Below are 25919 nucleotides of genomic sequence, written 5' to 3' on the forward strand. Positions count from 1 at the left end.
GCCTAAGAAGCAACGTCTCTGTAACCACCATGTGCGACTGGGAGCACAAGTGCCAAGTCAGCCAGAGCTAAGGAAGAAACAAGAAACCTCTTAACCCACTCACTCCTCTACACACCTACACGCACTCCCCTCTCCTGCAAAAACCTACATCTGTTTTTACTGCTGAGTTAGAGATTTCCCCTCAAACCATGGCTTGTTTGAATGGGCTGGAAATACATTCTGAGATGATAGCCCTCCACTTGATGGCTACAGAGTAATCTCAGATAGTGCGGATTGAAACTACATACAAAATGAATCCTCAGCACAAGTGACAGAAAACGTGAGGTCTCTCAAGGGTATCCAAGATCCCAGCCTGGTTAGAAAAGTTCAGAAGATACCTATAAGATCTTTATTGCGACGATCCATGGAAAGGTTTCTCAGGGCAATTGACACAGCCCTCACAACCTTGTCAGAGTCGGACTGGAGCAGCTCCACAAGCACTGGTAAGCCTCTCTCCTTCCGCACTGTTGCACGGATGTACGTGGACCACTGATCAGAACACACAAGGGAAAAGAAAGAACACAAAGTATTGTCAGTTCATATACCTGCCCTTTCCTTGCCCCTGGCATTTCTTTCAGTGCTGTAATTCATTTTTTTTTCCCTGCAAAGACTAGTTAGGTTGTGTGTGCTGATGCATCTGTAACTTAACCCATCATTCAAGTTCATCAAGCACCAAGGAAGAAAGGATGTAGAAGTTCATCCTACAGCTTAACAAGCTGCTGGGGAAAGAGGACAGAAATAGAAGGAAGGAGCATCATCCACCAGCATCTGTTCTGTACACACCTCAGTGTGAAAACACATCCCTCTGGATTAGGAAAAAAAGAGGTCATTGGGAGGGAACAGTAAAGCACCCAAAGCATCTGTTATCTTCCCCCACCTCCAATTTCATGCTTTTATTCTGTTTCATGATTGATTTTAAAATAAACTGTATTCAAGACAGCTGTGAAACACCACCCTGCTGATCCTCAGGCTGCTGATCAGTCCCACTTTGCCCTGCAGTTCTAGAAGTGATCAGGCATACCTTTGAGAGAACTGCCTGATTAGTGCTGGGGATGCTTCAGATAGGATATCAGAGGACACTCTGGAGTGCAGTTTCCTGAACAATCTGACAATCCAATGAATTAAGTATTCTGGACACTTAATCATCTAACAACAGGCTTTTCTGAATGGACAAAGCAATGGTTAAGTGGTTTACGTAGTAAAACCTGCCCATGGTTAAATCATCATGAGCTCAGTGACACTTCCACTACGTAAACACCATCTGTCCAGAAGATGCAATACATCTTAAGTGGGCAAATAAGATGGAAATAATTTCTCTGGGGTTCCCACCTCCTTCCTTTTTAAAGGAGATGTAAAGGCACAAAGTAACAGCGCACTTACAACAGGACCTACCTTTGTTCTTTATTTACACAAAGGAAACATAAGAGACTAAAGAGAAGACTGCACTCACCGTCCAGTTGCCAGCACTGAGATTCTGCAAAGCCCCTGCTGCAGCTTCCAGAGTGTTAAAGTTCTGACTTTCAGTGAGGATGGAGAGGTACAGTCGGACCACATCTGGCTGGTACAGTAATTCAAAGCCTGCAGATGGGGGAAGAGGAGAACAGAAGCAAGAGAAGCAGAGAAGGCAATGTATGAATAAACACATAACATACCTCTATTTAATCACATATGAGAACAGCCAAGAGAAAGCTACACCACAGAAAGAAGGGCTTCTGACACGTCCAGGACATTTTATCCACAGTTGTTGAAAATGGTGCACTCAGGAACTCATGCACAGGACATTCACCTGGGCTGAAAGTTCCTTTGCTTGTCTTCAGGTTGTCAATTCTTTCTGAAATCTGTGCTATGCTACAAACTGCCTAGCAGGCTGAGTATACGTGTGTAATAACAAGGTGACAAGAGACAATTTTTGTCTGTAACAATTCTTACTTTGCATCTCTAGATTGGGTTGCAAATTCACCTTGCACTCCTGTTTTCATTCAAATCTAGCTCAGTACCTTTACAGACACAAAAAACGGGGACAAAGAGAGCAAGCTACACAATCATATCAGCCACCCCCTTCTCACACCTAGGTGACAAAAGAAAGATGCAAGATGTCAAAGCGACTAGAAGCCCCAGTTGGTAGGGACAGGGAGAAATGCTGACTCCAGTTCAAATATTAGGTACAGAAATACACCAGCGTCATACCACATTGGGAGACTGCAACAGACACACACGTTAACTAAATATCCCCAGAGTCACTGGATCAGCTTTGCAGTTTAAGCACAACAGGAATGAGAACTATTCCCAGCTCTGCCACAGATTTCCTTTTGTGATGCTGAGTAACTGACAGTAGCATCCGTGTCTTGACTTCCTCATCCAAAGGATTAGGATTTATGCATCTACCCATATTCAAAAGGGGATCTTGGGCAAGAAGTTCCAAGTTGTTGCATATTTCGAAGCCATTTTTACCCACCTTTCTTCACTAAGTGTGGCATGACACACTGCATCGATGAGGGAAGAGTATGCAAGCATCCAGTTAAAGGACTTGCCAGACAAACACAATCTCAAAGATCACGGTGCTGTTCAGATTATGTGAACAAAAAACTAAACCCCCTAAAGTGTTTTGGTGAGTGCAGGAAGGCACAAGCAACCTATGGTCAACGTAGACTCATCTGCAGTCACTGTAGCTGGAAGATATTTCTGGATTGGTGGCTTTTGGGGTGTTTCCAATAAATAAAGTTCAGCAGGCATTACCTAGGAAAGGACTTTTGGAAAAACGTGACATGAAAGAAAGCATAAAGGTGTGAATTAGTTTCGACAAAGAGGAAATTTGAAGCTTGTTTTGAGCAGAAGAATTTTTTTTTTTATTTATACACATGAAAAGAATGTTTTTCACATAACAAGATCCTGTCCTAGAAGTGTAGCATAATTCAAAGCAAGTTTTCCACTAGCAAGACAGGAAACCTACAAACACAAATCACTCCCTCTCGTTAGTACTTTCTCTTCAAAATCACCCATCTCTCATATAAATATGTTTCAGCACATATCACAGATTATCCTATTTCAGACATCTCAGATCAAACCTAGAAGCAAGAAAACTGAACAATACTATCCTATCAAGTGGATATCCTATCAATTTTTTTCTTTTTAAAATTCTCTGTTGCTAAAGGCTTTCTAAAATCAAAGCCTTTCATTTCAAATCTAACTGTTTCTCCACATTTTTCATACTAGTTATTGCTGTGGGACTATACGAGTCAAGATCTCAGAACTCAATACTTTAAACCTTGTATAACACTACCCATAAACACAGGCCATGTTAACCCCCTGGATATAGAGGGCTTATTTATCCCACTGAAAGCAAGAAAATACACTTCATCAGCCAAGGGTTTCTTTGCTCCATACCAAAAAAATGATCTATGCATGAGGATCCATGAGATCCCACGTGCTGGCCCATACTTTCCCTGCTCAGCTTCTCACACGCATCCCAGCACACTTGCATTCTTCTCAAACGACTGGGTAGTTAACCTGCTCCATGTCTGTGACTGGTTTTAATGCCACCACTTGCTTGCTACATGACACCCTACAGATATGTGCAAGCTGCAACAGATGGCAATCCCCAAACGCCAATCCATACCACTTACTTTCCTCTTCTCCAGTGTCCTCTCCTTGCGTTGGGATCATTGCCCTCTATATTGAATGCTGAGAAAAACTGTGGTTACCTAATACATGAAGCATGAACAGTTGTATAGCTTTTCTCCATTCCTTGAATAAGTTTGTGATTATCTGACTCCAATATGACCTTCATATCACCTTTTTCCTCTGCCACTTCACAAGGTGAATTGGCAATCTAAGAACTCCTCAAGAAAAAACACCGCTGCCTGATAAGCGTGCAGTATTCCTTTCCTGAACACTTATACTTAAAAATCTCTTAGGATAGCTTACTGGAATTTTGACACTTATCTTTTAAAGAAGCTTTGCTGAAATGTAAATCAGATCAGCAAAAGAGATGAAGGCATGTTCATTAACAGATAATATTCATACAGAACATTTACCGCTTTTGCATGAGAGCTCAGACTTGCTTGTGGTTGAATAGTATGCAATTGTTCAGCCAGTCTTCTCTGATGGCTTTGTTTTAAAGTGCCTAGCGATAATTTTGGCATGCTAGGAAACAGCCCCACACGTTCACCCTCCCCTGTCATTTAAATGCAGTCTACAACGTGCCCTTTCTGTCAGTCTGTACATTCCTTTTTGGCTGGATACTCTTCCTTCTTTGGAGCACCTCACTGTGTATGAATACTAAGATGCAACAACCCGCTCACCTCCGCTTACCTCCTGTGGACAGAGCTGCATTCCAGTCACGCACCTCCCACCCGCCTTCTGTCATTACTTCTCTTCATGCATGAAAACCTCTCCTTTTTCCTACTTACTAATGTAAGAGCATCTCAAAAACGTCTTCACCTTCTCTCTTCAATAATTCACAGCATTTCCTCTACCAATTACCAGTGCATTTCTGCTTTGGGGCGTAACCCCTTAGCCAGTTTCGTGGATGATTCTCACCTCGCTCCACACATCCCCACATTCCAACTACATTTATGCTTCTGCCCCATTAGCATCTGTTTTAAACAGAGTTAGCAAGTGCTACGCACCATACATGAAACTCTGTCCTCCCTTATGTCTCCCCCCTCCCCTCAACTGCTGCATGCTTCCAGCACTGCAGCACTTCTGTGTCAGCCTGGCTATGCCAGAAAAAGGCAGGCAGGAGTTGCTAAAACAAAGTATTATGAATGCCCCTCATGGATGGCTGCTCATTAGCAGAGATGAGAACCTAATAGCGAGAAAGTTACTGCTGCACCGGAGGGTTCTTCCCTCATTGACAGCAAGCTGACACTTTTCATAAGTGTTATAGTCCCTTAAAAAGAAACAAACAAGTTTTATATTTTCTCCATCTGCCTCCTGTCCTAATGAATCCAGCTCTGCTATTTATAGGATGCAATTTGTCTGAATTATTATAAATTTCCTTCCAGTGTTGTGTGGAGGCCTCGCACATTCTTCCATGAAGCGCTTCAAGCACGTTCCTGGGAAGCACAGCTGGTCTCACCTCCATTAAGCACCTGCTTCTCTTCAAAACTGATTTCCTTAATTTCAAGATCATCTTAATTATTTTTTCAGGTAATGCTACTTTTGTGCAATATACGGCTAATGGCTTATATCCATTTTTTAAATGGAAATGAGAAAAGAGGGTCATTAGTGATAGGTAAGACATCAAATGAGAAAAACATCCACTGTTTCTCTTTTTCTTTAAAAAGCTGTTTTAATTATAGCCGAGATTCAGCACTGCCCTTAAAAAGATAATTTCTCCCAAAATAAATGAGACTTTTCCATGGGTTACAGATTTGTGCTGAGTTGCAATCTACACTGTTTCCTCCTGGAAAAGCATGAGGTTAAGTCATTTATTGCTTTTTTTCATTGCAGAAAGCAAAGTAAACAAGCTCACTATATTAGCTTTTGCCTTTTAGAGAAATGGAAAATGCCTTGGACGCTGATGTCATTGTGAGTGTCAGACATTTTACAGCATCTAAGCATTCCCCCCAGCTAATGGCATGAATGTGTATACAAAGGAAGATCTTCCACATTAGACTCATCTTCACCAACATGCTGTAGTCTCATCTTTCTGAAAAAAGAAAGATGATGATCTTTGCAGCAGAGTTGCTCAGAATTGGCAAATGGATTCGTTCTGTGTGAAGTTCATCTAGCAGGAGGTGCCAAGTAGATTATCCTTTATTTGCCCACAGAACAGTGACAGCACAGACAGCAATTTCAATCCTGAATGGAAAACACCTGAGGAATTAACTGGGGGTGCTTAGCCATCTCGATCCATTCAACCCTCAATCCCTTGGCTGAGAATGATGCAGCAGTTCTGGATTATCTCCTCCACAAACCTATTTGCTTTCATCTTGGCAATGCTGATCCTGTGTCTATACTTAGCTACATTCTGGCAATAACATAAAATATTGCACCAGGTGCCTATCTCTGATACGCCAGCTTAATCCCAAATTCAGACAACTCTCTTTGGAGCAAGGTTGCCAAACCTATTCCCCTTCACCACCCATCCCATTTAGGATTTATTCTCCCCCTACAGGCACGGGAAATTATACACATGTGGATACTGGTCAGATGAGAGTTCTCCTACTGCTCTAGCAGAAATGTCCTGCCTCATTTTCTATCCCTACAAAAACTCTGGGTTGCTGTTTAAAAAGGGAGGCAATTTCATACGAAGCTGGAAGGACACTGGCAACACTGTAGGAAAAATGAAAGAAACCCTAGACCTAGGGGAAAAAAAAAAAGATCACTAAAACTCTGATAGCTACTCATTCTTGCAGTGTCCATAGGTCTGTTTACATCAGTGTTTTGATTCGGACCAGTTTTGAAGCGAATTTCCCTCACTTACTGCACTATGGTTCCCAACACAGAGAAGTGGCATCACCACCTGTACTCCTTTTGGGATGAAACTAAACCAGGAGATGCACTCCAGGACCACACCGAGGGTGTGCTGACCGGGAATGGAAGTTCAAGGGCTGATCAGCCTGTACCAAGCCACTCCACTCGCTAACGTGGCCATCCTCTGTACCGACCAATTCCGAGCACAAGATGTGACAGCTACCGGCAGATGGAGCGAGAGAAGCCCCAGCTGTAACTTCTTTGCAAGGTCACATACTAACAGACTTCGTAGAATAAGAAAGCAGCTCCCTAAGCAACTAGGAAGCTATGAGCCAGAAGAAAGAAAAGAAAAGAAAAGAAAAAAGCAAACAATCTTGTCAGTAAAAGAAACGAACAATTTGATTCTGCAAGAAAGAAAAGCTCCACAGATCTTGGACTCCTGCCCTCTGCCGACAACAGGCTGGTAACTTCATTACAGCCTGTGTAGCTCATTGTTTGCAAGTTAAACAGTTGTAAACCAGAGTTCAGAATTATTTGCTACAGAAATGTTTTCAGAACATGTAAGCAGCAAATCAGTTCAGCAGTTCAACCCTCCCCTTCCAGGAATGCCTCACTCTGCAGTATGGTTTTATAATAGACTACATGAAAAACCCCACAGAAGGCAGGGGGGGAAGCAGCTGGTTACTTTTATAAAAACAGTAATCGGAGCCTTAAAAAACCCGACCCATCAGCTCGATTCCATCTGTATGCTGGGCTTCAGCACCCGGTGGACAAAGCAGCTGGAATGCCAACATAAACTTGCAAGATTCTTCTAACTGAAAGGCTTAACTGTAGTGAAAACGCAGGCAGCTCCAACAGAGCCAAATGCTTGGCATAATTGATGGAGAATGCAGCTCGATGCAGATACATGTAGAATACTGAGTGTCATACAACAGAGGCACAGCAAACTTCTGCAACAAATGAAGAAATAATAGGTGGACAGTTCTGAGTAGTCCCTATAGCTTTCACTTCAAGGTACAGTACAAGTCAGGACAAGTATTACACTTACTGCAGAGATTCAGTCAAGAATGCAGCATCCACCACCGAGCAGGAGCTCTGAAGACAGACAGAACAGCCTCTGAATAGTATTGAAAAGAACAACCAGAATAATATGGGACACACGAGACTCAAATCAGGCTTGAGGGAATATTTAAGAGGCGTTTTTCTATTTAGAAAATGAACCCCATAGTGTCTGACCTTTCCAACTAATCTACTAAGTCACACAGAAGTTCTAAAATTACGTAAATTCTTCCCAGTTTGAACTCCCACAACGAAAGGAGCAATGGCACGCTAGTTAAAAAGGGAAGCAAGCAACCCCCCACTCCAAAGGATGTAACAGGAATGTTACCAGCACTACCAAGTGTGGAGGTATGCAAAAAACCAACACAAGCTAGGCTGACTGCAGGGAAGACAGAAAGGCAGCAAGGAAAGGAAATGGGAGGGCAAGGCAGTGCAGGAGAAATAAGGATGCCTGGGAAAGCAAACTGTCTTTTGCTATTTCTATTATTCTTTACATTTCCCAAGCTCCACAAGCTGTCAGAGTAACTTCTCTTACAGAGAGTGCTTTGTAAGAGGTTGGTTATATTCAACTTCATATCCAAAGAATATGCAATTCAACAAAGAGATGGCTCAATTAAACACAACCCGCTTAGTCCTTGTGTGAGTTCCAGCACTTCTGTTTTCTGCGAGCAGACATTTTAAAGCTAATACAGTTTTTCCTTTCCAAAGGCCCTGCAAACAGCGTTTCTCCCAACAGCATATGACACACTGCCCAGTAACAAAGGCTTTTTTCAAGCATACGCAGCTAAGTCTCTTGGCAACTGGAGATGTTCCGTTAACAACCTTCTCTCCTCTGTTCACTAATCAGTCGTGAAGGCTCTGGAGGACCAATACTTAATAAGGATCTGAATGTTGCTGCAGATAACTAGAGCACTACCCAAGCTACTAGTTCAAAAGGGGAACGTGCTGTCCCCGTAGGCCTGTTACTGAAGGGCAGGAAATACCTGGCAGCCAGGCTGACGCAGAGAAGGGAGAGCTGCTGAAGGTCTCCACTGAAAGGGAGAGGAGGCATGCAGGTGAATTGCAGCACATTTAAGCATTTGTAGGTCACCTTTGGCAGTGTTTTTTGTTTGTTTTTGAGAAACACTGTTACAAGCAACAATGCTTTGGACCCGAAGTTAACACTGAGCCCTCTGGCTCAATGATTAAAATGGATGGTTCATGCAAATAGCTTCCCTTACCCCAGTCCCAGAAGACTTGCATCTGACCTTGGACACTAAGTACAGTACATGAAATGTTAACACTTGCCCTCTCGCCAGTTTCTCTGATCCAAAGTTATTTTTATTTACTTTACAGTGATAACAATGCATTTTATTTTAAAGGGAACAGGATAATCATGTTATTCCAAAAGCAAGTCTGTTTTGAAATGCAATTTGTATCTAAAAATCAAACGTTAAATAACATTCTCTCCCTCTCTGACACACAGAACACACATTGAAGTCTCTGCTTTGCGAGCTACATACCAAACACTATTTGTTTGGAAGTACAGGTTTCCCTTTTCCCATTATCAGCTTACCATGGTGTTTGCAAGCCCCCAGAATGCACTCCAGGCCCTGCATCACCACTGCAAAATCTCAAAACAGGACTTGGTTCAAAATCCTGGCTCACATACGCAAGTGAATAGGAAACTAATTTGCAGCAAAGGTCTGCCAGCTCTGCAGGGTTTCACAGCATGACATTGCTAGCTGTGCAAGGGTACTGTACTCCTGGTAGCTCAGGCACACCTGAGACTCTAACCTAGGGGTGAACACTCTCTTGCCTGGAGAAATTCTGTGTCTGTGGTAGTCTTACCGGTCATTTGCTCTTGTCTCGACCACTACAGTATTTTAAGACAAAAGACAGATTAGGCTTATCAGGCTGGTGATCTCACTGACAGTGCATCAATATGCTAGGAGAGCAGCAATGCAAATGCTCCTAGATGTGGGCAATCTTGCCTGCTGCCTCCAGGGAAGCTTCTTCCTGAAGCTTTCAGGTTGGACACGTGCCTCTAACAGCTGATACCAACAGGACACTGGGCACAGTGATGATGCGCATTGCACTGGGGACTTCTTAAACAGACAGCAATTTGGCCCATGCATACAAGATCAATACCAAGCGTGTAATCGATCATGTTATGTTTCCCTCCCAGGGAAGCCCTGAATTTCCAGATGCTGTCTGCTATATAACAGGAATATTAGAACAACAGTGGACAAGGTCAAATGTCCATGCTTATTCTTTTAGATCTCAGTGCTGCTACTATTGACCATGGGCGCTTCTGACACGTCTGTTCCTGCCTCTGCGAGGGTCCAGAATTACACACGACTGACTTGTTTTCTTTCTCCTCTCTGAAAGGACCCAGATGGTAGTGCTTGGTGATCAATCACATGCCCTGAGGGGTCTCTCCTTCTGCGTGGCATCAGACAGCTCTATTTTTGTCACCCCTCCTTTTCAGTCACAGATAGCAATTGCAAGGACTGCACAATCCATGCTAGAAGTAAGAACACTGACCAGCCCCTCTGACTTGTCTGGCTTCTGGCGTTTAGGCCAGTTACACCAGTAGAAAACGCGGAAGCTCAGGGAGACGTCACCTTTCTGTCCTCAGAGCTGCAAGCACAAGCCAAGAACATGTGGGGACGCCACAATAATCCAAATCCATAGCACTGCCAAAGATCGTTCCCCATTTGCAACTCTGGAAAGACACAGTAATGGGGTGACACTACAGAAAGCCTCATTTGATTCAAGCAGGTATGAAGATGGACCCCTCTTCTTAACGGGGAAAGCTTTTAAATGGAGGAATCTCTAGGCTGGAACTTGCTTACTCTCTGCCTTGAGAGTAAGAGCCTCTCTGGTAGGGCTTGAATTCACTGCTTTTTGGAGCATATTGCAAGCCTTTTCCATTTAGCTAAGCTTTCCCAAAGGAACAAAAGGAATAGAGAGACAGCTCGCAAAGCTAATGAGGATTGGGAACTTGAGGAAAATTATTACTTTTCACATTATATAAACAAATGTGGTTTTACAACTGTACATTCACGTATACGTGCCAGAACATGTGTGTTTTCAGGGACTTTTCCTTAAACTGAAAAAACCAAAGCCAGGTAAAAGCATTTTCCTTACAAACCCACATACAGCTCAGTAAAGCATGCTCCTGTTTTTCTGATCATAGCTGCCACATGATGCAGCTGAACAGACCTGAGATCTAAGAGACACTCTTTTCACTGCCATTACTAGTGCAGATGCCTAATTGTCCAGCCCAACCATCAGAAGGTTTGACCTTACTGTATAAAATGTGTTTATTAAAGAGAGATACTGAGTGATTCCCTGAAGGAAAGCCCATAAAAAAATCACACCGCAGCTATGTCCAGTAATCAAATACAACGTGTTGCTGTTAGTATCTTATCAACAAGTCCAAGAGCCTCATAACACAAAAATGTCTCAGAAGTAGTCTCATCACTGAAAATCAACAGCACTGTTAAGGGACTCCTTCCATGGACTTGTGACTGCCTGGACCTAACCATTTTCTTTCCTCTGGTCTTTTGTGTGTGTTTAACTAAGGATCATGTGTTCCAAATGGCCCTTTTTTGGCCTCAAGCCCCTGTAAAACTCAGCTTTGCAGTTCCAGATGCCAATCAGCTGCTTTGACTCTGGGAAGCTAATGAGCTTTTAGCTTCCTCCCAGCTCAGTAGCAGAAACCTGTTTGCAGAGAAAAGCTTACTGCAAAAGGAATCATGCATTAGTCCTTGGCTCCAGATGCCACTTAAGTAAATTTATTTTATTAAAAAGATTCTGACATTATTCAGAACCGTTTAGATGTTGAACAGCTTTATAAACTTACTGACAGAAAACCTCAGCAAGTAGGGAAGCACAGAAAAGGGGAAGAAACACTACAGAAGACAGCTGCAAGGCAAAACTAAAAAAACCGTACATGGTAATACTTATTAGTTGAAATATCCACACACCCTCAGACATTAAGTACTGAGTTATGCAAGAACAGTGGAAAAAGCACAGAAAACTCTTTCTCAACTCTGCAGACCTCTTAAGCATCTTTCCTATCTCCAAGAGAGAATGTTTGAAATGCACTGGGTCATGAGGCTGGGTATGGTCCCACTAAGTGCCCTCCCCTGCTATACGACTTATATGGGACACACCAGGCCAGTAAATGAAAGCTCATATGGGGCTGTGGAGTGGGAGAGAGACCGCAGTGCTACACAGTGCAAAGCTGTAAGATCCAGCACCAGGTGGGAACCAGCTGTGAGACTGGAGAGCTCTGCGCTCACCCACCCGCAAGGTGGTACTGCAGAGCTAGCAGCTAAGGAAAGGCAGCAACCAGCCGTTTTGGCAGCCTGGCTGGCGTCGGGGGGATTGCAGCAGTGGCCGCTTCTTCGCCTGGGTGCAGCAGCCACACTCCTCCAGATCTCCATGGATGCTATTTCTCTCCACCAGGCCTGTGGTGAATCAAGGTGTGGGGGGACCCACAGCACCTTGTGGGATCAGCCCTTCTCTGTCTTTACGCACCGGGGTGCTGACACTGAATCTTAACCAGCAAGGCAAAACCAAATCCTCCATCAGTCGGGAATTTACAGTAACGGGATTGCTTTGTCAGGCATGGACTATGGGGGCTTCCACTGACTGCGCTTCAAAACACTGTCCTGCTGCTGAGGGACCTTCTGCTCTGGTTTGAAAGCCCGCACACTCCTGACAAGCATTTGGAGGTATCAGCAATGGGCACTGCTTAGAGCTGCGACAGACAAGGATCGACAGACAGTATTTCCACTCGGGCTGGCACTTGTCAAGTTCTCCCCTTCGCAGCCTGTCTGAGTTTTGTCTTCAGTGCCAAGGGAAAAACAACTTCAAGAAAAAAACAAAATCTTTCAGAGCTCACACACACTGAACTATGCTTAGAAGCCAATTTGAAAACTTCTTTCTGGGTTACTCATGCTTCACCAGAGTCTACTTATACTTCCACTTCTCATCATGATTTTTATATAAAATGGTCATAAGCCATTACACAGGTATATGTGGTTATTCCTATCAATTCAGTTGTTTGTTAGAGGCCCGTCTGCTTAAGGCAGTGAAGGGCAGCAGAATTCCACAGCTTGAATTCCTCAAATAAGAAAGAAGAATAAATCTGTCTATTCTCCAGTGGATCTACCCTCATGGAAATACCAAACACTTCGAAATACTTCCCAGAAGGAAGGAAATATTTGGATATAAACAACTACCCTTTTTTTGGGAAAGGTTATCAGAATCCAAGCTGAGAAGAAGCTAGCAGGTCCAGTCTCAGCCTAGAGAAATGAAAGGTCAGTGATTCCTAATCACCAGGACTGATATCGGAAGCCTGTTCAGTTCATTACAGGCAATCTTGCCTTTATAAGCATTTTATAAGCAAGTGCCATATGGAAAGACTCCCTCACATTATTAAATAATTTATTATATGCCAACCCAAACACTTCCTCCAATCCTGTTTGTGTCCTGAAATTGCTAATCAGTTCCTGCTACAGCTTCCGAAGTCAAAGTGTTTCAATTCCTCTCTCCATTTCATGAAAGCTGCCACACGCACCCAAAGGCAGCCCAGTGCCTCTAATCTGTCTTAATTACAGTCAGTATGCTGCTATCAGGCAATCCAAGTATCTCCCAAGCATCCAAGAAAAAGAATTTGATGTTTTCAATGTCAAATAAATGTCAGGTCAGAGTGGAAGCAGCATGAACAGAAGGTTTTCTTCAACTTCTCTAACAAAAAATGGACCTTGCAGCCCAGGTTTTCAAGGTACAGTATTTGGGTACTTAATTCTCATGGATTTCAGCATAAGCTAGAAACCTTAATGCCTTCAAGAACAGAGATTTTCCACCCATCCTCAAAGCATCATATCCAGGCAGGGGCTACAGATGGTGAGAGGCAAGAGAAGCTGCTGCTGCTCCTCCCTCATTTGAATTGGGATGCACTGGGATGTACCACACTGAAAGCGCGGAGTGAAGGGGCACTCTCCTCCTTTCTGCCAACCATTCTCTGCAGCTTTTTAGAAAAACGGGTGTTGTGGTTTAATCTGGCAGGCAGCTGAACACCACACAGCCGTTCGCTCACTCCCCCCCAGTGGGATGGGGGAGAGAAGGGGGGGGGGGAGTAAAATTCGTGGGTTGAGATAAAGACAGTTTAGTAGGACAGAAAAGGAAGGGAAAATAATATCAATTAATAATAATAGAATATACAAAGCAAGTTATGCACAATGCAATTGCTCACCACCCGCCGACCAATGCCCAGCCAGTCCCCGAGCAGCGGCCCCCCCGGCCAGCTTTCCCCAGTTTCTGTGCTGAGCATGACGTCCCATGGTATGGAATGTCCCTTTGGCCAGTTGGGGTCAGCTGTCCTGGCTGTGCCCCCTCCCAGCTTCTTGTGCACCTCCAGCCTGCTCAGTCGGTAGAGCATGGGGAGCTGAAAAGCCCTTGGCTAGTGTAAGCACTGCTCAGCAACAACTAAACCATCGGTGTGTTATCAACATTGTTCTCACCCTAAATCCAAAACACAGCACTGTACCAGCTACTAGGAAGGAAATTAACTCTATCCCTGCCGAAACCAGGACACATGGGAAGTTTCTATTAAGTGTAAATATGTCTGCTGTTTGATACACTGACTGAATATCTGATAATCACAGGCAGAACTGACACAAAACCAGCTTTGCCCATAGAATTATAGGTTTCCTGGAAACACTTATCTTGCTATAAAATTTAAATTTGGACCAAAATGTGAGATAAGACAAAATGATCTGGAGAGAAGTAGCTCTTAGAAGCCTTAGCTGCCCAAACACACACACATTTTACAACCACAAATAAATCTGCCAGTTAAAAAAAAAAGAAAAAAGAAAAAAGAAAAAGAAAAAAGATTGGGGCCCCAGCTTGTAGCAATGAATGAGATACTTAGTTGAAATGAATAGAGGAAGCACAGAGACATTTTTCAAGAGGCAACAGGGGAACATTACACAGCATCCAACTGCAGGCTGGCCCCATCTTTACCATCCCACAGGCATGGCCCGCATTCACAAACCACCAGAAAGTCAGATGAGAAATTTGGAAACAAAGCCACAGCAGACACTACCTCAAAGCAACTCTGACAGCTTCTTTGAAACCACCTCATCGCCATTAAAGTAGTGAAAAGCTCCCTAACCCAATAGCCACTTTGTTTAGGACAGTTTTCAATTTCAATGCAGCTTTCTCATGGTAATATTACGCAATTAAAAATTGAGCTTAAAACTACCCATGTAAAAGATTCTAAGCAGAAGCTGACATTTACTGCGGAGGTTGTTCATGCCTATAGAAAACTCTGAAAAGGTCAGTATAAGTGTAAATAAGGTGAGATACTTCCTCAAGAGTATTGAAATTTCCATCATGTAACAACCTATACCCATTTCTAATCATTCATATATGCAAGGCAGTGTTATGAATGCCCTGATGGCTTCTCATGGGCCTATGAGATGATCTAGAAATAGGCCTCCAGACTGCAGTGAGGGGAGTGGCACCAAATTTTAAGTGTTTCAGGGAAGCTGGGATCCAGCCACACAGAAAACTGCCAATATAGTTTAATTTCAGCATTGCTTTCAGCAAGCAGTTATGTAGGATTTGGAAAGGACCTGCTTGTCAGGATTTAACTATTAAGCAAAACCTTGCAGAACTGCCCAAATCTAAGTCATACATGCCTTTACCAAGTCTTAAGTTTTAGACACTAGCACTAACCTGAAGAGAAGTACTCTCCTGGAAGCAGCACTTATGTAATTGAATAAATCGGATTAAGTCTCATGCTCCTAAAACCACACTTTCTCATTCCTTGAGAAATCCCAAACACACTGCAATGCAACTAACACCTCAGTCATCCTTGACACTTCTCATCTCTCCTCTTACACATCTGGAAGTTGCCTTTTGTGCTCTGTAGTGATCACTAGCACGTTTTATGACTCACTGTGCAAAATATCCTCAAAAGGGAAGTGGGAAACCTGATTTGCAAGGAATGCAGACTTCCAATTTCCTAAGTGTTTAAAGGTCATTGGGGACACTCCAGTTAAGGCAGAACCTTCCTCTAGATCTTACTCTTGTCCTCTCACATTTTGAATAAGTCTTTGGAGATGATTTTCTTGCTCATCATTTTTAAGCTCTCAGCAGGACAAGATGCAATTATATGCTCAATTGTGATTACAGATTTGCTGGTTGTGATTTTAGAGGTCTCAAAACAAAACTCATTAGATTAAATATTCTTCCTGGCTTTATATGAGAGGGAAAAGAAGAACTGATGTTTCCAAATGGAGTGGGCTCACTACCTGGCTTGTTAGCATGAGCCAGCAATAAATATATTGCTTAGGAATCAGGAAACCTCATCTCTATTCCCAGCCCTGCCACTGAAATACCGTGTAACCGCACAACTCCAGCAGTCCGTGTCTCCCTTTCCCCACCCATTCTATTTCTGTCTTGCCTATCTAGACTTGGCCTGTTCGAGTAGACTGTCACAGTGTGTCAGGTACTCACGCTTTACTGAGGCTACTGGTAAAAAGGAATATGAAGTTGCTCTAAGTGTCTCCTACAAAAGCAACAATATATTCAGTAAAGTAAGGAGACTGTAAGACGTGCAAAACACGACTGAACTGGACATGAGGTGGAAGGATTGCTCTTCACATATCCTCCTTCCAGATAAGCCCGAATCTTGATCTATTCCTAAACAGACAAATAATGTTTCATGTACTACAGACTTTCAGTTTTCCCTATGACCAAGACATAGAAAAATTCAGGGCTGAAACTAATGGTCTGAGAGGCCAAAATAAAAGTGCTCTCCTTTCTACCACGTACTGATCAACATTCACACTGATCACCTGAAAATGCCTGGGTCAGCAATCAAGCTCTCAGTGGGTTCAGCGCAATGAACAGCTGGATTGACATTGCTTTGTAAACCATGCAGAGGTAAGATTCCCCCTCCTCCAGTTGACAGGTAAATTTAAGTGTCTGCTTTACAATGTAAAACGCCTGCCTCTCAGTTCAAGGTCATTTTTCTTCAATCCACAGTTAGAGGTATATGGCACATGAAGTCATATCATTCCCCTGTCATGTTGGAGAAGGGGAGAGCTTTTAAGCCTGTGCAGAGCACTCAGGGTTATAGAAATAAATATGGCTTTATATAGCACCTTTCACATTCAAGATATCTCACAGTGGTTTACAAAGTAATGGGTCAGATAACAGGACTGCAGCAGCTGTGTAGGTAAATGCACTAGAAAGTAGCTGAGAAAACAGGTCTTAATTTTTTGATTCTCTTTATTTGCCTTTCTGCAAAGCACAACTGCAGCTTCAGTCTGACTAATGAGCATCAGTGACATATGCAATTTAGAATGCACAGGTTATTTGACATCCCAGTTTATTTTAATTTTCAGATTAACTCCATGATTAAAGCTCTCCATTAACTCTGTTAAATACTGTTCAAGCAAAAGTGGAAAAAATGCTAGATACCTTACTGCACGTACGTCCCCTGTCTTGGCTGCATTATAAAGGAAGGCCTCCTTGCCTCATCTCTAGTACCTCAACTTGCAATTAGTTCAGAATCACACAACTATTTCATTTTTATTCCTCTTTCTCTCCCCCATCATTAGGCATTACAAGCACACCCTCAAAGACTGATTAATGTAGTGTTGTGAAGACTCCATGGTTTACTGTGCTGACACCAGAGAAAGTACATATTATAAGTAAAAATGTATTTGTCTTTTAAAAAAGTCATACCTTGGGGGGGGCGCGGAGGGAAATTTAAAAAAAAAAAATCAATCAACTTGAGATCCAACAATTAAGATGCATTTTGCATATATTCTCCTTTCCCAGGTTCCATGGGCAAATGGGCTGTCTCATTCTTCTTCCCATCTGAGTCACCTAGCTAGCTGTCACGGATTAAGTTGTTTCGGAAAAACCTTGTCCCTAAGAAAAGTGTGCTGGCTTTTTGCAGACAGACTTTTTTTGGCTGACTTTGTAATCAGTTAACAAGAGAGTCACACAGAACAACTAGGTTGAAAGAGAGTGCGGGAGGTCACTTGGGCTAGCTTCCTGCTCAAAGCAGGCTCAATGCTGAATTTAGACCAAATTAGTTATGGCTTTGTCCAGTCAGGCCTTGAAACCCTTCAGTGATAGAGAACCCTTCAAAACGCCTCTGGGGAACCTGTTCCAATGCTTAATTAGGGGGCATTAACCTGCATTTTTGTGGGCAAAAGAATAGCAGACAGGACAGCCAGTGTCCCAGACAGACGCTTTAAGTAAGATTCCAGAGAGGTCTGCCTAGCATTGAGTTTTGAAAGCATCTGAGTCACGTAGGCCTCTGAGAAAGCTATCCACATTCCTATTACACCTAAAGGCACAGCCTTCATAACACTCACCCGGAGCTGTAACTACCTCCTTTACTTAGGCACACACTATTGCTGGAAATCTGGCAAGGGATTTAAATCAACATTACACCATTTTTCTGCCTCAGCTGTTCTGAAACTTTCTGCTGTTCTCTTAACTTGTCAAGTAGCTTCGTCAGCAGAACTTCGCTGCGGTACTTCTGATGGACACTAGAGACAACCGTAACGTTGTGCAACAAGGTTTTTGTAATTGATTTTGACATGAAATTTTGTCTCTGAATTCCGACAGAAGCCGAGTTCCCCTTCCTTGCGCTTCACAACAGTAGTGGCTAGGTAACCAGGACAACTTTCTGATTCGCACCCCTCTTCAAAGTATCATCTCATTTTTTATGCTTATTCTAAAAGCGGGGGGGGAAGTCTCTGAGCTTTCATTGTTGTTGTTTCTTAACCGAAATTAAGTGGCATGGCAGAAATCTGACATAAGGCAACAGGGATGGATGGATGGAGCGAGTGAGTTTTTCACTGCAGTGACCGAGTCCCAAGACTGAGGCAGTTGCATTTATGTGGGATAGGCACCTCCCCACCAACTCCTGCTTTTATTCCTGGAAGACTTTCTTGGCACATTCTCGTTTTATAAACAGTCCTTGAGCAGCATCTGTATAATGAGCTATGCTCTGTAATAACAGGCGTTCTATTTTAGAGTAACAATTAGAATTGCTTGTAGAATAGAAATGCTAAATGAGACATGCAAAAACATATACACAAACCAAAGGGTGAGGAAAGAAGAGTATTAACCCTTCTTAGCTGGGGCAAACAGTACAAGGAAGGCTGTGAAAAGAAAGAAATATGACTGACAACAATCACTTTCCAACATTAACTATTTCATGATCAGAAATGGTAGCCAAGTACAAAGGGCGTGAAAATCCAATCAGTGGTTGAAGGGTTAGGATCCTGCATTGCCAGAGAGCAGACACTGCTATAACTAAAGTAAATGTAGCTGGGCTGTAAAACTTGCCAAGGTCCTGAGTTACGTATTGGTTCCCGTATATACCTATCTATCCAGAGCATCATAAATAATACAGTTGAACTTCTCCATAAAAATACACAGAAGTGTAATATGCATAGCAAGAATACAAAGCAATTCACAGTATTACATATTTTCAAAATACTCTCTGCAACATGAACTCCTCAGTCCATTCACACAATACTTTGGCAGAATTTTGCTGTTTTTACAAACATATCAAGTACACTCCATCTGCAGTGGTTATCACAGCAGCAATGAAATACCAGTGATTATTCTAGTGAAGGCAGTGGAAGTAGCAGACACTTCATGAGTTTACTATAGCCCCGGCATCTGAATGCAATTAACTTGCCTAAGGCCACTCAGCAAGTCAGTAGCAATGCTGGAATGTGAAAATGAGACTTTCTTACTTCCAGCTCTGTCTTTTGCTGAAGCTCCAGATCACTCCATCTCCTTAGTAGCTGCTGTAATTACCATGTGTTTGAGTGGAGTTCCTGCTGTTTAGTCTTTCGTAGGCTACTTTATCATGCAAGTATATATAGGCTGTTCTAGTTTAAGATGTTACAACCACACGCATAAATCATTTTCTGTGCATTTATAACTTGGCCACAAATTCACATCAAGCTGGAAAGGGAATTTACCACCTGGGATTCTTGTCTTTTGAAGATGCTGCTAGTTATTATAATAGATCTATATTCTTGGGTGTCAGCCTCAGGCAAGAAGGAGCTGGAAGCTGACTACTGCAGTTATTTTATAGTCCCATGAGAGCCACAGGTGAAAGGACCTAAAGGTGGAGAGGGAGAATCTTGTCTCCAACTGCCAGCTTTTCCCCTCCACGCACTGAGGAAGACTGAACATTCAAGAACGCAAGAGAAGGATAAAGAGGAGGAATAGTTGTGGATGTTCATTCACTATTTCCAGGATAACCAAAGTACCTTAGAGGTAAGTCAGATTTTTCCCATTCAGAAGGAAGAGTTTGAAACAATTCAGAAAGAAGGCCGTCTTCCTAACTCATCCTGCACGTGCCTTCCAGCTGTTAAGACAGAGGTGGAAAACAAAGGGAAAAGGAGGAGCTCTACAGGCAAAAAAATTATAGCAAAGCCAAGAAGTTACGGACAAGAACAACCACCTTATGACTTCATGAAGAGCTTCACATTCTCAACCCTGTATAAATATAGAGCTGAATGAAATTCTTGTATCACTACAATCACTCCTCCTGTTGAAATGTCTTCAGTTCACATTGGTTATATATCCCTCTACGTAGCAGAACTCTTCAAGTTCCCAACTCAAATCTTCCTGACACAAAAGTGAATCTCACTTAACTGGGCAATTTATAGGATAGTCTAGGCACACAAACATTGTGCTTCCCCTCACTACAGCTGCAAGAGCTCTTCTGTTCCACAGATGCCATTTCACCTCTACCAGGACTCTAGCCTGTGTCATCTGTAAATACAGTTCTTGCCTGGATGTCCCCACAGACGAAGCAAAGGAACAGAACGCATGGCTCAGAGCTGCAATGTCAAGGCATTCGCAGAAGTGAGAAAGCAACAATTTGACAAACATGGTAGCAACTACCAGAATGTAAAGCCAAAACTATTCTTCACATTCCTGAGCAGACAGATAACACCAGAGTAAGAGCTGGTCCTGTAACGGTCTCAAATTCCTCTCACATGATTTGGTGGAATAGCTAAACCCCACACAGCAGAGCTGTGAGAGTCTCAGCAGCGTTACTGTACACAGTCACTGTGTAGGGTTTCACTCATATTATTAGTATTTGTCCCAGAAATGTGTTGCCTCACAGTCTCCAAAGTGAGAATGTTGTAGGATAGAATCGTATTAACAAGTGAAAAGAATTAGCGGCAGAATTCAGAAAGATACACACTTGAGAAAAGCAAGGTTGAATTGCAAGTCCTTATCAATATTTGAATATTCCTGCAAAAATAACTACTACAAATATACAATATTAATACATGAATATTAATACATGAATGCAAGTGATCACACCCAACAATGATGACAGTAAAACTATAGATAAGGCAGACATGCATCTTCCATCTCAAGGCAATGCTGATCCTAAGACAATGCATGCCTATGTCAGTGGATTAAAAAAAAAGTATCTAGTCATTGACAAACACTGCCATCACTAGCTAACTACTGAACTACAAACATCACTTAAGTCACCTGTATGTCAAGAGAGGGCTAAAAGTATATAGCACTTGAAGAAAACCACATTTGGTCTACAAATCATAGAATCATTTAGGTTGGAAAAGACCTTTAAGATCATCGAGTCCAACCGTTAACCTAGCACTGCCAAGCCCACCACTAAACCATGTCCCTGAGCACCACATCTACAGGTCTTTTAAATACCTCCAGTGATGGTGACTCCACCACTTCCCTGGGCAGCCTCTTCCAACGCTTGACAACCCTTTCAGTGAAGAAATTTTTCCTAATGTCCAATCTAAACCTCCCCTGCAGCAACTTGAGGCTGTTTCCTCTCGTCCTATCAAATGAATAGTAACATAAAAAAACCAAGCAGACCATAAGAGAACCTTGGACACTCAGTGATATAAACTTACCTCCCTCTACAAAGGTTTGCTGACTCCTACACAACAGAGCACTTTGTTTTATTAAATCCCGATTCTAGCAATATAATGCAATACGAAAGCATAACTGTGCCCTTTACATGTTTGCCAAAGTCCTGTTGCAGCAGCATGCACCAAGATAAAAGCCCAAAAGATTTTGTCTAGTTGCAGCTGTTTAATGCATTGCATGACAATCTCTCACCATGGGTACCTGTGGGTAAAACACGGTATCTGGGGAAAATCTGCTGCTTTAACTGCTCAGCTAGTTCAATACCTGTTAAAAATAGGCAGGGGTTGTTTTGGTTTTTTTTAAACATTATGCCACTGAGTTATGTAGAAGGAAACAGAGGTCGTTCCATGGACATCCTTCAAAGGCCAAGCTGTTCAAGGCTTACTACCTGCACAAAAGCAACAAAGGAAGGAACAATCCTTAAGAACTGTGCTAATGATTTATTTTATGCAACATCTGTGCAGCAAGGTGAGCTTATCACAAGACAAGACTGTGAATCACTAACTACTAGGACCGTTTTAACATTGAAGTCCAGCAGCTCTGCATGGGTATGACAAATCTACCATAAAACCAGCTGATGCTGGCAACAGGCAGCAAGAACTGAGAATAACTAGTAACAGGGAACATCATGACAATGAAGCAGTCTTTATTCAACAGGTTTCAAAGTCAGCTGTCCCTGAAAACCAAGGCAGACCCTTCTACTCGTTCCCTCTCCTGTCCTGTTGGCCTACATAAAACTTCTCAAGCAAGAACTGCAAAACCTTTCTAATCATGTACAATCCTATAGAAAGTTTCCTTTTAGGTACCCTGGAGTATGTACTGGAACTAGGACTGAGACAGAAGTCAAGGAAAAACACCTTTTTATCTCTGCAGATGAGCCATCGCCACCCATCACTGCTCACCTCATCTAGAGTTAACAGAGAACTTGTGTTGTCTGTAAACTCTGTAAAAAACCTCTGTACAAAGAACAACACTCCTAATGGAACAATCTCCTGTTTTAAGGAAGTTTTATCAAGTTAACTATTGGTGACAGAATTTTGCACTCCATTTAAAATCCATGCTAAGTGAGTAACCATTAAACCCGCTCCGTATCTGACTCATTCAAGAAATGCACACATCATTAAAACACAGAAGGTGTCACAGCGTGGCAATATAGGCTACAACTCTTAAAGACTTAGGCCAGTTTGCTTGAAATGAAAATAATCAATCATTGTTCTATAATACACTTGGTATTGCTTGAGTTGTCATGTTAAGAACAACAAGAAGCTATTTCAGACTCATTCTTTTCATTGGAAGAAGATATGTTAGGGCAGAAACAAGACGACACAATAGTACTTCTGGACCTCCAATTCACATTCCAGATGCATCTCCCCATATGATTTTTCAAACCCTTCAGTTTCAGCCCTAAACTTACAATTTATGTTCTACATAATCAAATTTAACAGATCCATAAAGATGACAAATAAGAGTTTCCACCTGTAGAGCACAGCTCAGCGGGCCAGGAAGCAACCCACTGCCATGTTTCAACCCAGCTTCGAACAAACAGGTGGCTCAACATAAAAGTTGAAGAAGATTATGACAATAAAAGCAGACTATTCCAGAACAATTAGCAGTCAGCTATAGAAACAGTGTGTATGCAAAAAAGGAAAAATCCACAGGTGCCTGCTCCGAATTCCTTGCAGATGTTGGGAAAAAGAATGAGAATTTACCGGTACCAGGCTGGAGAAAGTTTGGCAAGGGCAGGCTCCATATGGGAATTTCCCTATTCACGGTAATAAATTTCCTCTGACTCAAAGCACTGGAAGACAGATGAGAAATCTTTCACTGCTTTGTAAATTATGAAAAACACACGGGACCAAAATGAACACTCTACTTAGTAAAGCAACAGAAATAAGAGATACTTAATAATTCTGATAGGAATTCTCAACAACGTGCATGAAATACTTAAAAGATATTAATACAAAAACATGTTACTTGCTCTCACAGAGGAGATCTTCCCAGTCCCTCAATTTCCACTAGCAGGCACAGGAGGGGTGTGGATGGTACCATTAATCAGTCAGTTCTACTCATTTATTCACAATACAACAATCAAAATTAATGATTGAAGGGAGTTGGAAAGGGCAGGTGAGTGCTTGAGTCAACTTGTAAAGATTTAAAGAAAGCAAATTAAAATGGCAGTGAAATGAGAACAGCAGCTAATCTTAATTACAAACCTAAAGTCAGAGTAAAGCTTCAGTGAAGTTTCTCTCTCTCCCCCCATTACATGTTGCCTTTAGCTGAAGACAAATTGCCGACATTTTTGTAATCTACTAAGTTAAAGTCATTACCCTGACAGTGCCAGGAAGTCTAATTTCCTGGAGCAGTAACACAAAGATTTATAAGTGAATTTAAACACTCACCTTCTGGAATAGAAAATCTATCATCAGCATCAGGCTACATGGAAAGCGACTGAGGATTTCAGATAGTGGAGACAGAGCTGGTAAGTTCACCCAAAAATCTCATTCCCTACCTACATAGGCTGCTGAGCAGGATAAGTGTACACACAAAGTTGAGCTTTCAAATAAATTCAGCTTTTCTGTGAGGTCCCTGTTGCAACAAAACAGGCTTGTTCAACTATAAGCGGCTTTAGCACTAGTTCAGTATTTCTGCTCGACTCACTCCTAAACTTATGTTCCCATTAAAATGGAAGTAAGCTTAAATAATCAAAATGGAAAAGATAAATTAATAACCACTTTAATAACTGATTTAAAGAAGAGAATGAGTTAGCTCATCCACCAGGCTGAAATGTACCTGCACATGTCTCCTTATGGCTGAAAACTTTCAACTCCCTAATGAGATAAACTGAAACCATAGCTGAACTTCAACACCCAAAGCACCTTAGAGAATCTGCTTTTATGCCACTGGATGTATGAAGCCACGAGATTTGCTTAAACCAAATAGCACAGAGGTCTGGATTTAATTAGGAATAACCTGCTGATTCAATATAAAAAGCTGGTTTGCTCTTCTGGACTTTCTCCTCCCATGTTCCAGCACTGATGAACAGAGGCGGACAATCCAACACCTTCACATCAGGAGAATTAAACGTTACAACCTTTAGAACATCTTCAGAGGGCTGACACATATCAATGCTAATTCTTTTCAGAAAACCTTATCGCACAGTCTGCCATCTGAGACACTGCTTTCCTCTGCACAGATATGATTAATCCTGATCTTCCCCCCAGTGCATGAGCCTCCTGTCACTATTCCTGCTCAGAAATAAGGACTCTGCGAACAAAGCAAAGGAATCGTACTATGCTATATATTTAATGTGCACACAGGAGAAATCAGCATTCGCACTGTGGTAGTGCAGAAGAGAACACGCTGCAGAGGAGACGGCCAACACCGTTATCAGGGACCTACTTTATATTGGGGAAGGGATTTCAGCAAGACTTCCCCCCCCGCCTCACAGAAGCAGGAATTTTTGAAAGTACTAAATGTAGCAAGGTCCCGAGGACAGCATTTATAATTTCTTGTCAGTGCTATCCCCTTCTTATATGGCTCTATGCAAGTCCTTATCACTACCCAAAAAATTTATGCTCTCTCTCCGTCAGAAAAAAAAATATTCTCCTTTCAACAAAGAGGAAACAAGAAGCTTCTCTTCCACAATCTTTCCTCATGAGGACAGCAGTACTCTGGACACTGCCAGAGCATATATATTTATTTTTTAATATTAGATGAGACAGCTTCTGAAAGCTCTGCAAGTTCTCCTGTCTGACATTATCCAGTTTACCACAGATAACAACCCTGAACTGGAAGCTTTCCCCTGCCAGAATGCCTAGCACATAAAATTATTAAAGGCTTAGAAATGGTTTCAGGGCTGCTCAAATGCTGTGCTGCAGCAAAATCTGATTTCCATTAAAAAAAAAATCAAGAGCAATCAGAAGAAAAGGAGACTCTAGTTCATCATTTTGAAAAAAAGAATTGCCTTCATTAATTCATTCCTCACGAGAGCAAACAAATTCCAGGAAAAAAAAATTACTAGCATTTAAACTAGGTAATAACTCGCAAGACCCTTTAGACTGTTCAGGATGTGAACGTGTTCCTAAGCTGTCTTGAACAGACTGAGAAAACCTCTGCCTCCCACACTGACACTAACCTGCCCCCACCCCCCAAGTAGAAACTACAAAAGTTTCTGCTTTTATGATGTTCAGCTACAGGATAGGCAGAGATTCCTGAAATTAAAATAATTTGGAGACCAAAGTTTCCAGAATGACAGAAAATAGGTCTGAACTAGTTCACTGTTTCTAGTTCGCGGTTTTTTAAGTGATCATAAGCACACTATCAATTAAGCTCAGTGATCATACCTAAGAACATTTTCTAGGGAAATGATGATGTCAGGTTCTTGAAACCTCACCTTTAGATCCACCAGAAAAGCACCACGG

General features: G+C 42.2%; 1 protein-coding gene across 13 annotated transcripts in view; it reads right to left on the bottom strand.

Annotated features, from left to right (window-relative positions):
- ARVCF (ARVCF delta catenin family member) overlaps nt 1-25919 on the bottom strand; it is a 299641-nt gene that overhangs the window by 18880 nt on the left and 254842 nt on the right. For all 13 annotated transcript variants that reach the window (XM_076353123.1, XM_076353124.1, XM_076353120.1 and 10 more), the window contains 2 exons: nt 1490-1617; nt 378-528 (listed from right to left, as the gene is read on the bottom strand). In XM_076353123.1, the coding sequence (XP_076209238.1) occupies nt 378-528; nt 1490-1617 (279 nt within the window). The remainder of the gene's footprint in view (nt 1-377; nt 529-1489; nt 1618-25919) is intronic.

This window comes from Aptenodytes patagonicus, chromosome 15, assembly GCF_965638725.1.
Source record: "Aptenodytes patagonicus chromosome 15, bAptPat1.pri.cur, whole genome shotgun sequence".
NCBI classification, from domain to species: Eukaryota; Metazoa; Chordata; class Aves; order Sphenisciformes; family Spheniscidae; genus Aptenodytes; species Aptenodytes patagonicus.